General features: G+C 40.2%; 2 protein-coding genes across 3 annotated transcripts in view; both read left to right on the top strand.

Moving 5' to 3' along the window:
- The first annotated feature begins 419 nt into the window (after positions 1 to 419).
- msantd1 (Myb/SANT-like DNA-binding domain containing 1) lies at positions 420 to 4,221 on the top strand. Of its 2 annotated transcripts, none has more exons than XM_061709646.1 (3): positions 420 to 1,011; positions 1,100 to 1,393; positions 3,233 to 4,221. In XM_061709646.1, the coding sequence occupies exons 1-3, from the start codon at positions 629 to 631 to the stop codon at positions 3,501 to 3,503; spliced, it is 948 nt and encodes a 315-aa protein (XP_061565630.1). In that variant the 5' UTR covers positions 420 to 628; the 3' UTR covers positions 3,504 to 4,221. The 2 variants fall into 2 exon arrangements, with proteins under 2 accessions (XP_061565630.1, XP_061565628.1); XM_061709644.1 differs by having other exon boundaries at positions 3,212 to 4,221.
- An 898-nt stretch (positions 4,222 to 5,119) lies between these two features.
- rgs12a (regulator of G protein signaling 12a) overlaps positions 5,120 to 21,738 on the top strand; it is a 55,397-nt gene continuing 38,778 nt past the window's right edge. Inside the window, 3 exon segments of the mRNA XM_061709663.1 lie at positions 5,120 to 5,210; positions 6,843 to 8,695; positions 10,242 to 10,334. Of these exon segments, the coding sequence (XP_061565647.1) occupies positions 6,911 to 8,695; positions 10,242 to 10,334 (1,878 nt within the window). The 5' untranslated portion in view covers positions 5,120 to 5,210; positions 6,843 to 6,910.

Genomic DNA, 21,738 nt, shown 5'->3' with positions numbered 1-21,738 from the left:
TGTTGCCATTTTTATTTTTTTTGCTCTGATGTCTCTCCCCCTGTATTTCCCACCTAGAGTGCATCACACTTTCTTCCCGTCTCTGCTCGCTTTTGAGGTGTAAACTGGAAGCTGGAGCTGTTTACTCCTTCCCTGCACGATTCCAGATAAAGCAAATCCTCCCTCTCCGCCGTCTCAAAGCGACTTGTCTATTATTAAAAGCTTTTAAATGGAGCAGCGTGTTGGACGACTACCAAGTCCATTGCCTCGTTGCCAGGGAAACACATATCCGTGGTCTCGGCTCTCACACCCCCCCCCCCTCCCCCCCTTCCCCCAGAGGCTCATGTTTCAAAACTGTCAGCAATCTTCTGCGCTCACACTGCTGCCTTTCAGCTAAAAGCTTTTTGTGCTGCCAGTGGAGCAGAATGGAGGGCAAAAGAGAGAGGAAGGGAGTGGTTAAGGGAAAGGGGAGGGAAAATAAAGGACCCCTCTCACCGTTGCCAAGGCAACTTGATGTCACTGTGACATCATGCAGCATTAAAAGCTTTTAACCGGATTCCTCTCCTGCCTTAGGCCCCATTTTGAGTCCTCTTTCAGCTAGGCTAGGGGGAAGGGCACAGGCAGGACGGTGGTTTGTGTGCATTCTTGCATGTATCCCTCCCTTATTGCAGACTTCAAATCAGCTCATAGCACAGTAAAAAGACTTTCAAATCCAGCTTTAAAGATCCACATCTCTGCAAAACAAAATCTGCAGGGGCCTAGAGAACCATTGCAAAAAATGGCAGCAGATGATGGTTTCAGCTACCTGATGCCAGGCCACAGTGAGAAACACCGGCGGGCCCCGAACTGGACCGATGGCGAAATGAAAGCTCTCTTGTACGTTTGGGAGGAATTCCACAACGAACTGAAAATGAGCAAGAGGAACGCCAAGGTGTACGAGAAGATGTCCCAAAGGTTCTTCCAGCTGACCGGAGAGCAGCGCTTCAAAGAAGAGATCAAGATGAAAATCACCAACATGTCTTTCCAGTACAGGCAAGTTGCTCCACATCCACACTCGTCGTTTGCCTGCAATTTCCAGATGTTTGCATGGCTATAAAAACTCTATTTTTTGCTCTCGCAGGCGCCTGAAAGCTACGGCCGGCGAATCTACCGAGCTCCCTGACTGGCCTTACTACAAGCCCATTGAAAAGATCCTCACCAAACCGGTGGAGAACGGCAGGGTGACTTCGCTGGAGCTCCAGTCCCCCACCGCAGGGCCCTCCACTTCTTCCCAGTCCACAGAGAACATCCTGTCCCAGGGAGAGGACGGCACGATGGGGTTCCTGCCAGAGTACACCGGCTCCTCAGACGAGATGGAGATCAAACAAGAGCTGGACTCTTTGAGCTCTGACAGCGACAACACGCAGGGATCCAGGTAACAAGCAGAATGTCAAGGCGCAGTTTTTACATGAGTTTCTTTTAATCACCTTTGTTTTCTGCTGGTAATCAGAGGTGTCTTCAGTATTCACCAGAGCTGGGTAGAGTAGCCAAAAATTGTACTCAAGTAAAAGTACTGTTACTTCAGAATAATATGACTCAAGTAGAAGTAAAAAGTAGTCATCCAAATAATTATTTGAGTAAAAGTAAAAAAGTACTTGGTGAAAAAACTACTCAAGTACTGAGTAACTGTTGAGTAACGTCTGATTTATTTTTTTAACACAACCATTCAAACAGACAAAAGTACAAAATAATCATCTTCAGGCAAATTAAATCAATACAATAATAAAATAAAATACAATTAATAAAAAAAAATAGCTTAAATTAAAATAATCTTAAAGTAAATTCAAGTACTTTAATAAAATAAGTAAAATAAAAAAAAAAATAAATTAAGCACAAGTAGCACAAAATTTCAAGCCTTTGTACTTTTCTTTTTTAACCAGGCAGAACTAGAACAAACATTAACTCATAGAAACTCTGTGTGTGTTTGAGTCTGTGTAAATGTGACAAAACATGCAAAAACAAACATTTTTCCCAAAGAATCACTCAGTGATGTCATGAGATTGACGCGTACGCGGATAAAAGGGATAAAAGAAAAGTAACAAGCTCAACGTAGCCTAATGTAGCGGAGTAAGAGGAACAGTTTCTTCTTCACAAATCTACTAGTAAAAACTATAGTGATTCAAAACTACTCCTAAAAGTACAACATTTCCCAAAACTTACTCAAGTAAATGTAACGGAGTAAATGTAACTCGTTACTACCCACCTCTGGTATTCACATTCATTACTCAGGTAGAAGTATAGATACTAGAGTTTAAAAATACTCCTGTAGAAGTTGAAGTATCAACTCAAGTTTTTTACTCAAGTAAAAGTATAAAAGTACTGGTTTCAAAACTACTTAAAGTATAAAAGTAAAAGTAATGTAAGGGGGAAAAAAGCCATTAAGGACAAAAGCCATTGAAAATGAATGTATCTTAGTATAATGCAAATATATTAAAGAACCATATATGTGTACTATTGAGCATTAACATGTGTTTCAGAGAGCAGGAGATATGATGACTAGTTGCCTATAAGTATTGTAATGGTGCAAAAAGTCAAACTTCAGAGGCATGTTATCATTTATCCTAACCTTTATTGGAATGTACATCCAAGTTTAGTTGCAGGAATCTGAGGGAACGGATGTAAGAACAAAACTGGACAAGAACATCTGAAACAACCACAACCAAATTCACTCTATCCGGATGGAGCAATTTAACTGGATAGTTTTTTTTAAAGGCCGAAATTATATAGAGTAACGAGGCTGTTTTTAAAATGTAAGGAGTAAAAAGTACAGATAATTGTGTGAAAATGTAAGGAGTAAAAGTAAAAAGTCGTCTGAAAAATAATTACTCCAGTGAAGTATAGATAACCAAAATTTCTACTTAAGTAAGGTAACGAAGTATTTGTACTTCGTTACTTGACACTTCTGCTGGTAATCAACTGGCATATTTATTATTGATGTTTTATAAAAGCTGTGAATAACTAGAATACCTTTATTTATAAACTGTATGCTATAATACATAGAAAATAATCATAAATAATGTAATGAGTAACTGCATACTATTTTATATGACAAATATCACTGACAAGAGTTTTAAAAAGTACTGAGTGAGTGTAAAAGCATTATTGATATGCACTCTTCTTTCAGCTCAGTATTGAGATTAATATCACCGGGATACTGAATCTGCTCTGAAAGGTTTCTTCTGTGGTTTTCCAGCTCCCATCCTTTCTCTGCCAGGAGGAAGCATTCCAACAGGCGCCTGTCCATGAAGAGGAGGAAACTGCAGGTCATGCAGGCCATGCTACAGCAACAAAAGAGGTCGAGCCGGGCCGTAGAGGAGACGTGCAGAGAGATCCGTCGGGCCATGCAGCAACAGAACCTCCTCCAGGTCCAGTGTCTGCAGCTGCAGGAGAGGATGATGAACCTCTTGGAGAAGATGATCCAGCCTCCCTCCACCCCGTCCGCTGCATGGGCTCCAAGTGCCACAAAAGATTCAGGGAAATCTTAAAATTGTTTGGGATGGATTGTTGAACATCCTCACCTAAAGCCTTGTTAAAGGAAAATATGTATTTTATTTTGGATTTCACTGTAACAAGCATCTTAAAGGTATATTGTGTTAAAATTATAACTCCTCCAAATGCATAGATGATATTGTTGTGTCCTAAAATATGATTTAACATTTTTCAAAAAGGTGTCTGAATATCATTTATAGGGTATAATCATCTTAAAAACTTGAAATAAATGTGTTGATGCTATCAAATCTACAGTAAATCCGTATTTAATGTGAGTTTTTGATTAAGACTAGTTCTATCAAATCTTCTTTGACAACTTGCCAAGTATTCCATTAAATTACTGTGGGAGCAGCGATCTTGCAAAGTATTGCACATCATTTTTATACTCTGACTGGATAATTACATATTAGAAAGGTGTCATGTGTAGCACCATAGACGCAGCAATCAAGTGCTATTGAGTTCTTTGGAAATAAGATGCCACAAAATGGCAACAACACCAAAATAAACAGTATTCCATGTCAAGGAAAAAAATGCATCTGAAGCTTCTGCAGAAGTCAGTTTTTTCGCATAATGGCAACATTAAGAGAAACTTGTTTCTCAAGGACACGTTTGCTTCCTTTTTCACCTTGAGTGAAAAAGGCAGATCACTGACGGTGACTGATAAAAGAGTAGAAGAAAAAGGCTTTCGGCTTATGAAATACACAGAACATCTCATTTAGTTGTAATGAATAAAAGTCTTACAAATCTGGCTCAAATCTTCTGGGTTTTTTTTTTGGAGGGGGGGGTACTAGAATAAGTAAGTGAATGACCTAAATCCATATTTACTGCATTTAATTTAATTTGACTTCATGCTTTGTGGTTGTTGATTTTATATTCATGTAATTTTACATAGTGATTACTAAGGTTAGGGTTTTTATATTTTAAACCACTTGTGATTCAAAGTGTCTGCCACAGTCTATTAATGATCCTGCAGTCACGTGACCTCGGAACAAATAGCTGGTGTTCCCGTGTGTGATTTAAATGCACACGTGTAGTAAAACTGCAGCCGTTGCCGCCCTTTGACCGCCAGTCAGTGTTTAGTTTACACAGCACCGGTGGCATCAGTGTGCAACAGACCTGCAGAGACCCACGGGAATAGCTGAGGAATACCATTAACACACACATGGGTAGGACTTTACACTTATCAAATCGTGCTGTTACTGTAGATACTCACCTCTGCTCTACATTATACAGTACGTCATGGATATTTAAATGCTTTTTTCGGGGGAATTTATGTAAGATTTAAAGTGAAGTTTTGAAGCAGGAGATTATATATTGTGGTGCGACTACTTATCAAAGGTTCTCAGCTTTTATTTGTATGTACTTAAGCGCAAACTAAACACTGTCAACCGCTGCCGGTGTCAGCCAATAGCGTGTCTCCATTTGTTTGAATATTAAATGTTGTGGCGTTGTGATTGGCCAGGAGGAGAGGTCACGTGGTCCGAGACGTTACGCTGCCATGGTTACGATGAAAGACGCTTTTGTGATGAATGGAGGGAGGAGGGCTCGTGCGTTGCCATATGGACGACAGAATCACGGCAAATGTTGTAAATAAGTACAAACATGGGCGTAAAGTGAACATGTAAACGTGAGGAGTTTCAGAAAGACGACCGTAAGACGAAGAGGGGTTTTTTTTTTGTGGAAAGTATTGAACGCTGGAATAGGTAAAGACACGAATTTTGTTCTTTATTAGTTTTTTATTGTGTTGACTGTCAGAAGAAAGATAACTTTGTTTAAATGTTTACGGCTAGACAAAATTAAGCAGCTTTCGTGTTTGAAAAAGTAATATGAACTGGAAAAGTTGAGTCTAGTGGTGAGTTTACTATTATAAATATTGTGAAAAGTCCACTTTGGTTGACCGAAACCAAGTGGTTGTTGTTAAAGCGGTGGTGAATGGAAGCAGCTGGCATGGGGGATGGACGACTGAATCAGAGCAATAGTCAAGCTGTCTGGACATCCAGGCTGCCCTTTTCTTATATCTGACAGGTAATTGCTAAAATCAGATTGATGTCAGTATTGTTGCCATTATTAAATTGTTTTGTTGAGTAAGTGAGGGAAATTAAGTGAGCTAGAATAACACATTTACACTGAGGCCTGTTTGTGTGTTTTAAATGTGAACGTTGCATTTAAAGTGTTTATTGATTCTCTTTTTATTACATTGCCTGAATTAAGCTTTCACTATTACAATAAGTTGTTATCAGAAAGTATAAAGGGGCTACTTTTGTTTGATTATAGTCAAGATTTGTCTCTAATAGCTATAAAATAAACAATGTTATGCCTTTAGCTACTGTAGGTTAACATGCAATCTAAAAGATACAGTGGATCCTTAAAATAACGTTTTAAACTAACATACACACACATATATATATATATATAGCAATGTCACAGATCTTTATTAAAGCAGACAACTGTGGGACAATGACAAGGAGCATGAGCAACCAAAATTGTAAAATTAGAAGATGCAGGACAACATTTGGTCAGTCATCCCTTTCAGTGCTGGGTACACACCTATGGAATTCTTTACCACCAGAAATAAAATCCCAAACAGAATTAAGGATGTTTAGTGCCAAAGCTAAACATTGGCTTAAGCAGCAGCAGAAATGCGAACATTAACTTTCAAGTCATTGTCAGTACAGTATTTTATTAATGTTTAATGTATTTAACTTGTGCAATTTTTAAACAAAATTTTGGAGCTGTATTTATTTGTGTATGATATCTATTCACTGCATTATTCACTGTATTTGTATTATTGTATTTTATATTCAGTATCTTTTATCCTTCTTTTGCCTGACCAGGGACAAAGACTGCAAATTAGCTGAAGCTAGACGTCTTGCATGCATCACATTTTTCATTTTTTGTGACAATGTGTATGTATCGTCCCTGTTAAATAAACTTTAAAATAAAAAAATATATATATTCAGAGAAAAAAAAAATATAGAATAGAAAGCCTTTATTATCATTATAATATCCCCCCTCTGTAAAGCGACCTTGGTTACCTTGAAAGGCGCTATATAAGTATAAGTTATTATTATTTTTATTATTATTATAATGGTACAATGAGATTAGTCAGCAGCTCCGTAAAAGTATACATACATGCATGCATGCATGCATGCATGCATGCATGCATGCATGCATGCATGCATGCATGCATACATACATACATACATACATACATACATACATGCATACATACATACATACATACATACATACATACTAATTATCTCCTGATGATTGTTCTATTTTTGTGTAAGTTGATGCACTGCAAACTAACTATTTAATTGATCTTTCTGTAGGATGACAACAACACAATAGTGTTGGTTATCTGCAAGTGTTCCAGTTCCCACACCTCCCTAAAACAAAGATGGGGATACAGGGACAGCCTGAGGGTGCAAGGAGGCGTCTGGACTGGAGTACAGCTGGAGACCTCAGGAGTGCAGAGATCATCCGCGGCCGGGCGGGATATGGCTTTACTATTTCAGGACAGAGGCCTTGTCTGCTGAGTGGCATCATGGAGGGGAGCCCCGCTCACATGGTGGGGCTCAAACAAGGAGATCGCATCATGGCCATCAACGCAACTGATGTGTCCACTGCATCACATGAGACCGTGGTGGAGCTGATTGGCAGCTGCAAAGGACCCTTGCGCTTGGTGGTGCACACAGAAGGTCGATTGATGGGAAATCCCATCCTTAATGATGCAAAATTTGGATTTGCTCCGAAAGGTGGTGTTTTCCAAAAGGCGGGTGTTCTTCGCACCATTTCAGATGATGCGAGCAATTCCTCCTTTAATCCCAACCATGCTGTCGCTATTAAACAGCGGCCGGTTTCGGAGCCTGATATGTCGCAATGGTCACAACAGTGGAGTGTTTTAGCTGGGCGATCAAAGGAAGAAATGACCACAGGGAAAGATACAGACTCTGTTTATACAGACACTGATGAAGTTAACCCAGACTGGCCTAATTTAAACATGACTTTGGTGGTGGGCTACTTGAGCTCCACTGAGCTGATTTTAAACACTAGAGATCCAGAGGAAGACTGTTTAAAAGCCATTCGGGAGAGAATTCGACAACTGGGGTTGGAGCAGGATACCCATACTTTGGTAATGATGAAGATCATGTTTGATTGCATTCGTCTCTGCGATGACACTGGAGCGGTTTTGGCTGCCTTCCCTGCCGAGAACCTCGTTTTAGGAGCTCTGTGTGCTGAAGATCCACGTTTCTTTTGCCTGGTCACCACTGCTCATGTCATCAATGGGCGCGTGCCAGAGGATGGCCCTCTGCGCGCCTCCTGCCATGTATTTTTTATTGACCCGGAGCTGGGAAACCACGATGACCACATAGGGATTGCCGGCCGCTTTGGTTTTGATTGCACTCCAGATCCCGATGCCTTGGGCTGCCTGGAGTTTCCTCATACTCCTCAAGATGTCCTACACTTTGTAACAGTCCTTTACAGCGACATGGGAGAGGTGGTGGAAAGGCTGAGAGTCAAACTGGACACAGAGGCTCAGCAGCATCTCAAGGAGAATAACCGTGCTGGCAAACAAGGCAGTGCCAGCAGCAACGGGGACAGTGGTATTGGAAATGCTTCTCCTCCCGCTGAGAGAACAGACAGGGATTTCCCTTCTGAAATCCGAAACCATCCTGGGGCCCACCTCCCCAGCTGTCCATGGGATTATCCTCCGACCGGAGACTTCACCCCAATAAATCTCTCCAAAAATGACCAAATACTTAATCTGGAGAAGAGGGCCAGCACACATTCCCTTTCGGAGTCACTACCTGGCCCAGATTCTCTGATGAGCTTTTATGGAGGTCCTCCACCCAGGCTGGAGTTCCAGTTTAAGCCCCCACCCCCTCCACTACCTTTGGGGAAGAAGCCAAACTTCTTTGGAGATCCTCTCAGAGGAAGCCAAAGGTGGTTCTCAAAGCCAAAGTGGCCTAAAGTCCTAAATAATGATTCGCTACCTCAAGAGACACCCACCATTAACATTAATTGTAGCTCCGGTGGAAATAAAGTGGACCCTCCAATGAGCCAGATGCCCTCAGACAAGCTCCAGTCAACAGATGTTGCGATGCTGCCTCCCAGAGAGGAGTGGACCAAAAGGTTCCTCGAACACAGGGAAAAACAACGAACAGATGGCAGCAATAAAAACGTAAGGAACACACAGTTTCTTTTTAAATCATTTTAAAGCCAGAATCTGCAGCTGGGGTTTAAATTCGTTGTTCAAGACATCTGCATATATCATTGTTTTTACTTTTGTATGTTCACGGACAGTTGGTTTTTATCAAACATAAGTTTATTTATATTTCTGTCTTTGCATCATACAGTCTTTGTCATAAAGTAATTAAGGAAATTAATAATATTTGGTCCACTTAGTAATGCTAACAGTCCAGCTTAATGTGAGCTGAGCTTTCTCGTCTTTTTGTACTTTGAACTTGCGTGAAAATATTTTATAATATACTTTTCAGATCCCTTTGCAGCTAAAAGTTTCAGCAATGTCTAATTCAGAAATTTTTATTCTCGCTGGATGTGAATCCCTTGATTGTAACCGTGTCTGCACGGATACAAGAACATCTGTTTCTGTACTTTTTGACTTGGCCATACAGGAAATATTCAATATTCACAAGGGAGTGAGTTTCTCTACATAAAACACGCGTTAGTAAGTGTTTTTCCTTGGTGGTACCTAAAATAAAATACCATACCACTGGTTCAATAGTTTAAGGGGCGATTGTGAATTCAGCTAAAGTAATTCTTGCTGTAAATCAATGACATCATCGTTCTAAACATGGATATGAGAGGACATCCTGGTTTTCCTGTTGTTGTTGGTTTCTTCTTTGCCCACAAGATGTCCCCATGTATCCACACAGTCCCGGCGATATGCTTCTCTCAGGATAACAGGGAGCTCTATGGGCAAAACCTTAGAAGTAATTTCATTTCCCTACAAAGACGGCTCCAATCAGTCTGCATGTTGGCAAATTAGATTTGTGGGAAATCAAAGAAAGAAAAAAGAAAAACGAAGTAAAAAGGTATATGCAGTGCTTCATAATGTCATGCTTCTGAAATGTTGTCAACTGCCATTTACTGCAGTTACTGTAGTTTGCCACTTTTTAATAATAATAATAATTATTATTATTAGTAGTATTATTATTTTATATAAAAGGTAAGTATTTTTCTGTTTCTTGTCAGAACTGGATTGTGTCTTTGTCCACCATCTTGATTTAGATAAGCACAAAGACAATCTTGAACAGGAAACCAGGCAAATTACAGGGTAGAGCCCATGTCATGCAGTGGTAATTATCTGCAATTCTTAAACTCTAGTTTAAACATTAGGCACAACCTCTCTGATCATAAGAGCAAGGGCTGCTGGAATGTTCAGACCACAGCATCTTATGGTGGTTCAATCTCTCATACTGGTTTTTGTTAGACATTCTTTTTATAATAAAATCTGAAAAACTTGGGAGAACATTCCTGTTTCTAAATGAACCCACTTCTAAATGGCTTCTCATTTTGACTACGATGACATATGTTAGTCTTATTTTCATCCTCAGAATAACTGTCATCTGTATCAATTCAGCAATAAAACTGCACAAGAACTCTTATAGTTAAGACGTATTATTTACTTCAGAATCAGTCATAATACATTATATTTTTAGCTTTGTAAGAAGTTTAAGTCATCTCTGTATTCAACATTTATCCAGGGGTCCAGATTTTGGGGTCGAGGAGTTGTCCGAGCGTCCAGACGTCGTTCTGCCAAACGTCTCAGCCTCGCTCGATCATTAGACGATCTTGAGGTAGGCATCAAAATCTTTGTTTTTATCATTGCTTTTCTATTGCAGTTGGGCTTTTTTCCATTTCTGAACTTGTTGTAATAACATGTCAAGCTTCATTTTGCGTTCATGCTTTGCAGTGCTAGTTCTTCCTGGGAAACAAAGGCTTTTCATGTTTACTGCGTGAAAGCCTTCTGCTCAACAGAATAGTTAAACTGTATGATAAATGCGGACATTCGATTGAAACATCCCCCTTCCTCATTCTGCTCTACTTTCAGCTCTTTGCAAACCTTTCATTTTGGTTGCCTTGAACTCACTCTGCTGCTACTCTTGTGGCTAGGGGTCCCTAACAAAGTGGTCTTTGTGTGAGCCAAAGGCATGGACCTGTTTGTTTGGTCTTGCTAATGAGGGCTGCTGCACGACTGAATATGGTGCTCATATTCTCTCACATTAACGCCATTTAGGAACTCGCTTTCTTTCGATTGTCTGTACATGCATGCGTTACTCATGCACACTGATTCATATTCAAAAAACTCACACGCACAGAGTTCCTTTATGTTGTCTTGTGCTTTGAACTTACTTGAACGAGTGCATAAATGAATCAAATAGTTGCATACCACATTGTGTTTCTACGCATTAGTCACGCCTTCACATACCAAACATTGTACTCAAACAGATAGACCACAAATGTGCACTTTGGGATTGCTTTCAACACACAGAAAGCAGCGATGCTGTGAAAAAGTTCACTTTCCTGTGCAGGTCTGCAGCTGCAAACTGCCCATAAAACGTAGCAACAGCTGTGGAGTTTCTCCTTTCGTTGTTGATTTATTGTCCCAATCAATTGTAATTATTCTCCATCTCATCCTGAGTGGTTTCAGTTTCCTTGTTGTAATCAGATACAACTTTTAACAAGTCATTTATCCTGATTTGTTTTGTTTTTTGCCTGCAAGTTAGCTAATGTGTGGATATGGTGATTTTCTCTTCTCGATAACTTTTGCATCTATTTACTCACTAGATTTTCCCACTAGTGTTAATTTGCTTTGCATAAGTCAATAGTGAAATTACTTGTGGGTGTGAAATCACCACCAGTGGCAAATGATGTAACACTTTGGTTAGCATCGTTAGGAGACTCTTGAGATTTTTACATTACTAACATCTTGAGATGTTTTTTTTATTCCCACCCATGTTGAGGTATCGCACCCTGCTAATTGAAATGTCACTTTTATGCATCCTGTGTCTTCAAACTTAGATTAATATTATTCCAGAGCTGAATCAAGCCTATGTATATTTGTAGATCGTAATGAGTAATGAGTTTCATTAGGAGAAAAAAGACTTTTGAGTTTCAATGGAATAAAGATTTACAGCACATATGCTGTTAATGTTAGCCTGGAGGGAATGTAGTAATGTCAGAGTGAATGACTAATTTAAGCCTTTTACAAGACTCAAAAATGTGGATAGGTGTGGATAGGGCTCCTACAGACAAATCAAGATGAACTTACCTTTATATACGTAATATAAGTATATAAAAACGACTGTTTGTACAGAAATATTTTATTACCAGTTAGCTATATTAGTCTATTACCGACAGACAAAAAAGAACTTGATCATAATTTGTATAATTATGACAAAATAGCAATAGTTTGGAGCGATAGTGGTAGTTGATTTGTAAAGACTTACGACAACGTAGCAGTGAACAGAAAGACAAAGCTGTTCTAACAGTCCTTTACAATACTGTTTTGGTACACACACAAAGTGTCTCATCCACACACTGGCCACGGTTACATGATGTTTTTTAATTCGGAATTCATTATTCCGAATTAAATAATTCCAAATTAAACTATTTTCCGTCGAGTTTACATGGAAATAGTAATTCCGAATTGAGGTTTACATGGAAAACACGTTGGATCGGCTTTATCCAATTCGGCTTAAGGTCTGGGGGTTGGGAAGGTTCTGATTGGATCGGGGAAGTTACGTCTACTGGAAGTTACGTCTACCGGAAGAAAAACAAACTTAGCCGCTTACCCGCTACAACTTTGAAAAGCTCACAATTTTTATGTTTCCTGCCATCTGTTCTTTTAATTATTTCCAGGTCCTCCAAGCTATTTGCGTGCTGCCATCTTGAAACTTTGTTTGGAAAACAAGCCCAGCGCGGAATATAAGCGTCATGGCGACAAACGGGCGAGGGAACGAGCAGCGCAGAAAGACCGGCGGTGCGTCCGAAATGCCATACTAGACAGTATACTAAAAAGTATACTTAAGTTCGGCACACTTTTGAGTAAATATCAGTAGTGTGCAATAATTCGGACGTACTATTAAGAGCGCACACGTCACTTCCTGCCGTAGGGAGGAAGTGACGTGTCACAGCAGCAGTAGCAGCACCGCTCCGCTATTTCCTGTTTATCCTGGCCCAAACAAGATGACATTATATATTATTATTATAAACGAATATTATAAGCACTTAGCAACCAAACACCGCTGCATTGCATTGTGGGAAGTTTCTGCTTAGCTAGTGTCCATCAATCCACACTAATAAATTTCTCCGGAATGAGTATGGATAGTGCATATTGAGTACGTTCTAATGTTTCGGACGCACTAAAAAATCTTGCATACTCATTTTGCATACTCATTAGGGTGGAAGTGTGCAATTTCAGACGCAGCCCAGAATTAATTTAAAGCGGAATGAGTGTATACATGATCGCGGAATTATTCTATTCGGATTTAAAATCGGAATAAATAAACCAGCCACTTACTTACTTCGGAATTAAGTTTAATTCGGAATGGCCATTTTCATTCGGAATTAGGTGTTTACATGGTAATTTTTACTAATTTTAAATCAGATTTAATTTTAATTCTGAATTAAAGAGGAATTAAACTTCCCACGTAAACGCACTCAATCACTTAGGTGGAATAACATTACTGAGCCCTAGAGGCTTAAAACTTAAATCTGGTATTATTGCTTGCCCTGCGGGCCAATGTTAATAGCTATTATTCTGGAAATGTACTCTAACTAAACTGACTTTGATTAATGCAGTTTTGCTCCCTAATAAAAGTTTACCCTCATAATTACCTGGTAATAGACCAACAGGGTTGATTTATTCCTTTAAGTTTGCTTGGTTACACAATGCTTTGTCCCTGATACCTGTATTTCAGACTTCTAATCTATTGAAATTTGAGCCTTTGCAGAGTTCTCCTGTCCCTACTATTTGCTTACAACTGAATAACCTAGTTAAATGGTTATGTCAAAGTACCAAAGTTGGAGAACTGGTTTAGTTTTTTTTCTCTATGAGGATTCTGTTGCTGGGTCTTGTGAAGAGCTTCTATGAAACAGAAGACCTGACTAGAACATGAAAACGCAGGGATGATCTGAATGTCAAGGTTAGCAAAAACACACAATAAGCTCTTTTTTAGGGCATGCATCTGGACTCACAAGGACACTGTGAGATTATTTTAGAGTTCCTCGTTTCCCCTTAGGACAGACCTACTCGGATAAGCCCTGCATGTTATCCTTGATGATTGTGGAGGAGGTACGAGAGGTCGGAAGTGCGTGTCCCAGAGGCTTTTTTCATAGTAGGTGGTGTCAGTCACAGTAGCTAATGCAGAAATGAGAAAATCAATCTTTGTTTTTCTCTTCAAAGGCTCTGACACATCACTGCTGCAGCCAAGTCATAATATATGTATACCCTGCTTGTTTTTAATATGTTCCTTTCTGTTCAGTAGAGGGTAAAATAGCTCTATATTTCTGGCTTTGTTTTTCCTGATTCATTTTTTCCAGAACAAACAGCAGCGTTGACAGATTGCTGTATGTTCGGGCATGTCAAAGAATGTACTGCTTTGTTATGTCCTTGTCTTATTACCTTTCAGAGCTTGTCAGAGCCCTATACAGCGAATGCCCCCACATCCCCTTGTAGTGCTTTACCACGATGAGCCATTTCTCGCTCATCACAGGTTCCTTGTTTGTAACTCCAAACAGATGCTTTGTGCCTTTTGACGCTCAGCAGACGTGTTTGTCTTAGCAGAGGTGACACAATTAGTAGGTTGCTGTGAATATGTTATATGAATATATATGAATATGCTGAGTCTGTAGTGTTTTATATCCCTGGTGGGAGATTTGGGGCAACCCCTTTTCCCTCCAACGTGAAGTTTCTCCCCAGCTTTTTTAGGTGTAGAGAGGCATTAGGCAAGCTCTTGTTTGCGTGCCTGCAGGGTAACAGATCTATCCTGTGGGTGTAGCAGAAAAAAAACCAAAGAGAAGGCATAAAGACACAGAGACGGAGAGAGGGGAGGTAAACAGAGAGAGAAAGAGGAGCAATTCACTGCAAAGAGAGGGCGGGTGGGAGAGAGAGAGGAACCGGCAGCGGAGGAAAGAGAGAGGGAGCGTTTGAACTCCCAGTAAAGCTGTCAGGGTGTTCGGCTCCGTTCCTGCGCTGCAAAACACAGACGCGCAAACGCACCGCGGAGATCCAGCGGATGGACTCTTTTACACGCAGCAGCCGAGAGGATCAGCGCTGAAGACGAGCCAGAAAACACGCACAACAGCACCACACATGGAGCAAACTTTAACTCTCAACTCTGTAAGTCGTAAAAAACCCTCACGCTCTTCATTACTGTGTCTGTCTTCACTCCTCCGTCTGGAGATGATATCTCCATTTCTCGACCCTTCTCCTTTTTTGGGGCTCTTGCAATCCCCTGCTGCAGACCTTGAGCAAGCGTACAGTGGTTAGTTTGTGTGGTCTGTCAGAGGAATGTTTTGACCGGTGCCAGTTGAACTCCCATGCGCTATATGACACACACTGCGCTGCTGTAGAGAAAGCACAACTGCAGTCCTTGCTTCCACATCAGGATGCACGCTGACTTTAAATTAGATGTCACACTGAAAGAGTTTAGTTAAGTGACCCCAGACTTATCCTTATTAACTCCGTGGGGCTTTTAATGAAGTGGGCTTTGTTGGACTCGCTCAGAGAAATGACCCCTTCTTGTGGTCAGCTGGCAGAAGAGTGAAGTTCCGTTTAATGGGGGGGGACACAGATGAATAGTTGCTGCTGTTGGATAGAATAAAATCTACCCTGAATTTTCCGTGGGATTATAGTTTGAGGTGATTATGTTACAGTCACGGTGTAGTCTGAACTTGAAATGGTTCCCTGTGGCTTTACCTGTAATTTCTCTGTGAGGACATGTCCATGCTTTGATTCCCAAGCTTTCATTTTTCTCTAAATTACATCTTGCTTTTGGATCTTTGTCGGCCATACACTAATCCTGCTGCAGCACATGAGTTGCACATGAGTTAAATTAAAATGATACAGTGTGCAGATATTTTTGTATTCTAATGATTACTGAAGTTATAACAGTTGCTAAAAATTGACGCCATATTGGATTATGTAAATTCTTTGCTCTGTTTTTTAATGTCATGACTTTATGAGATGAACAGGAATAAATAGCGTGTTCCGGGAATTAGCAGGAGAACACGACACACTTTTATCTCCCTGACATCACATGGCTAGCTCTAGGAGAGTGGGTGGACGGTTGTGCTTGCGAAAAGTGTCCTCGGGCTAATATTAAAGGATGCAACGAGGAAGCAGCCTGACATTTTTTTTTTAATAAACGGTTCCCTCTCTTCTTTCCTAATCCAACAAGATCTTTTACTTCTCTTACATAGAGTGTTCTTTCCAAAACCACAAACTGGAAAAACAGCAAGACAACACAAGTTGAGTAAAAGGCATTTAACCATCCAGTTTCTCAGTGTATAGACACGCAAGAGCCAATAACCAGATGACCAGATGTGGCTGTGGTTGCTGAGTTTGCTGTTTGACCACGGAAAATACCCACTCCCTCACTATCTCTGCTCGGGGACCTGCTGGACTCTCTCTGTCACAGCAAATGCTATGACATCATCTCTCGTCATTTGGAATTCTGATATTTTTTCAATCACAGCTTTTCATCATCCCCTGATGATTGGTTTGAACCAGGGACTTGAGCTTCTGGAAGTGATTCATTCACATTCCCTTCTGTCTGTTTACCTTCCTCACCAGTACTATTATTATAATTCCCTGCTTCACTGAGGGAAAATCGACTGCCAAGGGTGTGGAGGTTACTCAACAAGGAACGGCTTTAGAGTGGCAAAGATGTTTTTTATCGCTTCGGTACCAGTTTAGACATGTCTAGCATACAGTGTAAATACTTCACATGCTCAACTTTTTACCCAACGCCTGAAGTTCAGATAACGCCTGAGCACGTTGGCTTCGCGTCCTGCCTTGTACGTACAGGAGAAGATTTCAGACTCGTCTGGCGAGTAAATGCAGTCTTACTGGGCTTGTGTTTTCCTCAGAGCCAAGTCAAGGTCCTGTCTACTTTATGCTGTGGAAGTCGTAAACATGGATTACTGAGGCAGCGAGCTGGCTCCGTGCTCAAATCTGGATGCCTTAACACTAATTTTCCCTTGTGGTCTATTCCCTTCGTCTTGTGGCCAAAAAAAAAAAAAAAAAAAGACGTGCCATGTTACCCTGAAAATGAGTGCTAGATGACTGCCATACCATAAAATAATTGAGTAAATGAAGGCTGATTGGCACCAGAAATAAATGTGTTGTGGGAAGAGACGAGGCATTGTAGTTTCTGAGTTTTAAAAAAGCATATCATTCTGCATTTTCTAAACTTTGCCATGAACTTGTCACAATGCCATATGCTAAGAGATACAATGCCATCTAGAAAAATGAAGTAGTTCCAAAATCACCAATACTTTTTCCTCATTTTACTCAAATTGCTCAAGTTCTCTAGCTCAAGTGTCTAACCAAGGATTTTGCAGGAGAAGGTTAGGTCTTGGACAGAAAGAACACAACAGTTCTATGAATTATTGTTATTAGCAACATATCGTGTGGCCTTGTAAATGACCAGGATAGAGATACTGTTCCATATCATGGACCTATCATAACACAACAAATGTACCCATGAACTTCAAAACACTGCACGCTAAACTTTCGTTTAGTTCAGTGGAAAATTGGGGGGACTCACAGAGCTAATTATAAGTGTCGGGTTTCAGGTTGGAAAGTCCGTTTCTGGTGTTTTTTATGGAAAAGAAAGGAGCAGTTGGAGGGTGTGGTGGCATCTTATGTGGTTTATCCACCTCAAGCCCTCCAGGCTCATGTGAGCACAGTCCTTTCTCTGATAATAAAGCGTGCAGGGAGGGGTCTGTCATCATTGGTTCTTGTTTCCCCCTCTGAAGTTTTGCTATTTGTGTAGTGGAGTTCAGCTGCGCCTTGTGAATCAAATATTACTCATTTTCTGCGTGGCATTTCTTTCAGCTAGTCCACCTGTGACATGCATGGATTCTGTACATTGCTTCATCACAACAGTTGGAGTTGCTGCTGCTGTGGACTTTAATTAGGCAGAGTAAGCATGTTCAAAACTGACAGAGTTGGCATAATTCAAATATTGGCTTGCTACATATATGCAACAGTGTAAGGCAATGTCAATAGTCAGAGAGTAATGCATAATTTATGTTGAACCAATGATGCCTGACATAGCTGGGACCGTATGTTGTAACTTCTGCCATAGCCTGACACGAAGAAATGTAACTGTCGTCATTGCCCTATTTTGACTTACCTGCCCGATCAGTTCCAGCATGCACGAACAGGACACAACTTTCTGTTGGAGCCATGTACTGTATGCCTCTTCCTTAGTAGGAGTGAATTCTTTTAATTTTTTTAGAGATTTTTTTGAATACAAAAGTTTATGCCCTTAAATAAAGAATACGTTTTTTTTTTTTTTTTTTTTTTAAATACCAGATTTTAAACTTCAGTGTCAGGCAGTATAACTAAAAGAATGTATTTGGGAAATATTCTCTCATTTGTCCAACAGAAACATTGATATAAATTAATAAGGCTGAATAATTTATTTCAATGTGTTTTTCAAATTAATTGAGGGAACTGTATATATGTTATATTTATACACATTTTACAATTGGCAGGTAGAGCCTGTATGACTGATTTATTTTCTTCCTACCTTCCTGCATATACTGTATATGGTAGGTTAGTGCTGGCAAAATAAACCCTTTTTTATATATACATATCCAATTTGAATTTGCAGCAAATGTAAGTTTTCTTTTGCATATGTGATAGTGAAGGTGAAAGTGCCCAACACCAGCCCTCCAGTATATGATTCATTTTTAAGCAATAACATTATAGTGTTCAAGTTAAAAGCAAAGGTATTTTAGCTGAGTTTGAGTCTTTGTAGCATTTTATTTACATCCAAAGTGCAAAGTACTTTAAAACAACTATACAAAGTGTGATTTTTGTTTAATGTGTAGAACAAATCTGGCTGTTATGGTGACAGACAGTCGTGAACTTCTAAGACTAACAGGTAGTTGTGTCAGGCTGGGGCAAGTTTGTGCATGCAAGATCGGATTGAGTCAAGCGCCGGCTATCTAACTTCCTGGCTGGAGCTAACCTGGAAGTAACAGTAATTGCAGCTCGACCGTTGGGGGCTGGGGGCTGGCTCCAAAAGCAAGTCAGCCTTTGCTGACTGCCATATTCAATTGTCCAGCAGAAATAAACAAATGGTAAAGAAATGGTTCAAAATAACAATTTTGTTCTCAATAGTTAAGTTTCACCAACTGTGGGGACTTTATATAAATTCTCCACCCAGGCCCAGCAGAGGTCTTTCTGTGTGGAGTTTGCATGTTCTCCCCGTGCTTGCGTGGGTTTCCTCCGGGTACTCCGGTTTCCTCCCACAGTCCAAAAACATGCATAGTAGGTTAATTGCTGATTCTAAATTGCCCGTAGGTGTGAGCGTGAGTGTGTCTGGTTGTTTGTCTGTATATGTGGCCCTGTGATGGACTGGTGACCTGTCCAGGGTGTAACCCCTGCCTCTCACCTGAAATGAGCTGGGATAGGCTCCAGCAGACCCCCGTGACCCTAAAGGATAAAGCGGGTATAGATAATGGATGGATGGATAAAGCAATCATTTTCCTTTTTCATAATAAGGGGAATTTACTTGATTGGCAGCTGGCTAGCTGATGCCAAGCCATTATCTCTTCCTCATTTGTCAGAGTCATGCTTCAAAGCTCAGCGAGGCAATTGACAGTTTGTACTAACCCGGCATCAGCTAAGAACAGCGTTTCTTTCAGATTTTGCCATAACATTTGAAAAGGGATATTCTGCGGCAGATGTTCCTCTAGCATGGACCGGCTAAAGGAGCTGGCAGCCACGGCAAACTTTGATTGATATAAGATGGGTGTGTTCCAGTCGACTTCCTGGGCAACAAGGGTCATTCCTCATTTGCATCATAGCGCAGCACAGTACGACAAAAAAGGGCTTTTCTGCTCCTCAGAAAACCAGTGGGTGACGTCCTTATACAGTTTAAAGATGGGGAAGGTAAATGAAATCGAGTCACCACACCTGTACATTGGATTGATATTGACCGCAGTAGATGTGTTTGGTCCATTTGGTGAGGTTTTATAGTGTTATATGTATTTCGCAACATTACTTATTTATTGTTTTCAAGCCAGGTACTTCTGTTGCTACTTCTGAGTTTCATAAAGGGAGTAAACGAAAGGAGGCTCAGACTTGCAAGCTACAGAGCTACAGAAGTCGCACTGCCATCTAGGGTTTAGTGGTGTAATTACAGAGCAACACAACAACTAGTATAAACACCAACCATGACATGTACCGTATTTTCCGCACTATAAGGCATTTTCCGCACTGAAAGCCTTAACTTTTTTCAAAAGCTGACCATGCGCCTTATAATCCGATGCGCCTTATATATGGATCAATATTGAGCCGCAACAGGTCTTGCAATCATAGACATATATACGTAGACGCCTCATGACATGCTGGAACGTAATCCAGCGTGGCCGCCATATTGGATGGGTCTCCTCACTCCAGGCAAAATTAACTACACTGGAGTTACAGAGTGCCCGGATCACAATAATCTTCCAATTTAGAAATAAAATATTAAAAAAACTAACACAAATAAAATACACTTCAATTAAATACTTAGTTGTTTTTTTTTTTTGTAATTTATTTTCCCAAGCCACTCAGTATAAGGATGAAAGAGACGCATGCGGCTCCGGAGCCACGGGCTGCCGACCGTTGGTCGAATGGATGCATAACCCCAGCCTCTACTGTAGTGCCTTATAATGCGGTGCGCCTTTATATATGGGAAAGGTTTTAAAATACGTCATTCATTGGAGGTGCACCTTATAATGCGATGCGCCTTATAGTGCAGAAAATATGGTATACATATGTTTGTAAGCTATGTGTATAGTTGCAATGTAGAAGCATAGATCATGTTGAACAAGGGCTAACACACTAGCACCACATTGCAAGTCATACTGATGAGAATTTATTGTAGAAAGTAGATGGTACAGTTCTGGTTGTGGAAAAGGCAGTGAATTAGTGCTGGTCGGAAGGATTACGAGATGAAAGGTAGAGTTACGATGTCTTCTGTTTGCATGCAAACAACTGGTGCAACTGTTTGAACAGCTAATTTGTTTCACAGAGGGGATTATACTTAAAAGCCATCTTAGCAAAAGTCTGAACTGTGTACATAGCTCGTGGCCAAGATCTAGACATATATGAACCCAGTTTCATTATTTCTGTTAAAATGCATACCCATATAAAATACCAATTTTATTAGGTTAGACTTTCTTCTGAATTCTTCTGAGATTTACATCCCAATTAAAACGCTGCTAAAATGGTCAGTTATTTCTCCTTAAAATCTACTGGAAACCTTTTTCCCTGTTTTTCTGCTACATTCATGAGTGTGAAGCCAGGTATCGAGGATAATTGTGTTTTGTTCAGTATTTAAATTCAGAATGATTCGAGTCATATTGGTTTCCCTTTTATCACATCTTCTAAATTCAAGGTGTCAAAACTTTAATATAGTTGAAATATTACCGGTAATGTCATGAGCGTATTATAACAAGTGACACATCAAGATTTGCTATATTGCCTCTGTGAAAATGATGAAATAATGTTGTCTGAAAGGAATGACACCCCAGTGCCTGATCTATGAATTTAAACTGATATCAAATCTAATGGGATGCTAATTGTGATCATCTTGTTTACCATTCCTTGCCCCTTAAGCATCACGTAAGCATGCTGACCTCATCTGATTCTCGCTAATCTGATGAAGTCTCGCAAATTTGTTATGACTAACAAACTTTCCCTTTGTGGAATCACACTCTTTTGCTTCTAAAATCAAACACAAGGGTGTCTGTCTGTACTTTACAATCATCACAAGAGTTTCATAAACCCTTAAATCAGTCTGTCTCCCTCTCAGCTTCACACTCCTCGGATGGTTTGGAAAGAAATGTGTCTTCCATCTTATCAGTTACCGCACCCTCACCCTCCCTCCCTCAAAAGGAAGTTGCTTTCATGCAAGTCGTATTCTTGATGTTAGTCTCAGGGAATACTTTGTCGTCTCCCACAGATAGCAG

This window comes from Cololabis saira, chromosome 20, assembly GCF_033807715.1.
Source record: "Cololabis saira isolate AMF1-May2022 chromosome 20, fColSai1.1, whole genome shotgun sequence".
Taxonomy (NCBI): domain Eukaryota; kingdom Metazoa; phylum Chordata; class Actinopteri; order Beloniformes; family Belonidae; genus Cololabis; species Cololabis saira.
This window is presented reverse-complemented; position numbering and strand designations above follow the sequence as displayed.

Coding starts and splice junctions, on each gene's coding strand:
- msantd1 (XM_061709644.1), top strand. CDS start 629: ATGTATCCCTCCCTTATTGCAGACTTCAAATCAGCTCATAGCACAGTA. Junction 1,012..1,099: donor AACATGTCTTTCCAGTACAG/GCAAGTTGCTCC, acceptor TTGCTCTCGCAG/GCGCCTGAAAGCTACGGCCG. Junction 1,394..3,211: donor GACAACACGCAGGGATCCAG/GTAACAAGCAGA, acceptor GTGGTTTTCCAG/CTCCCATCCTTTCTCTGCCA.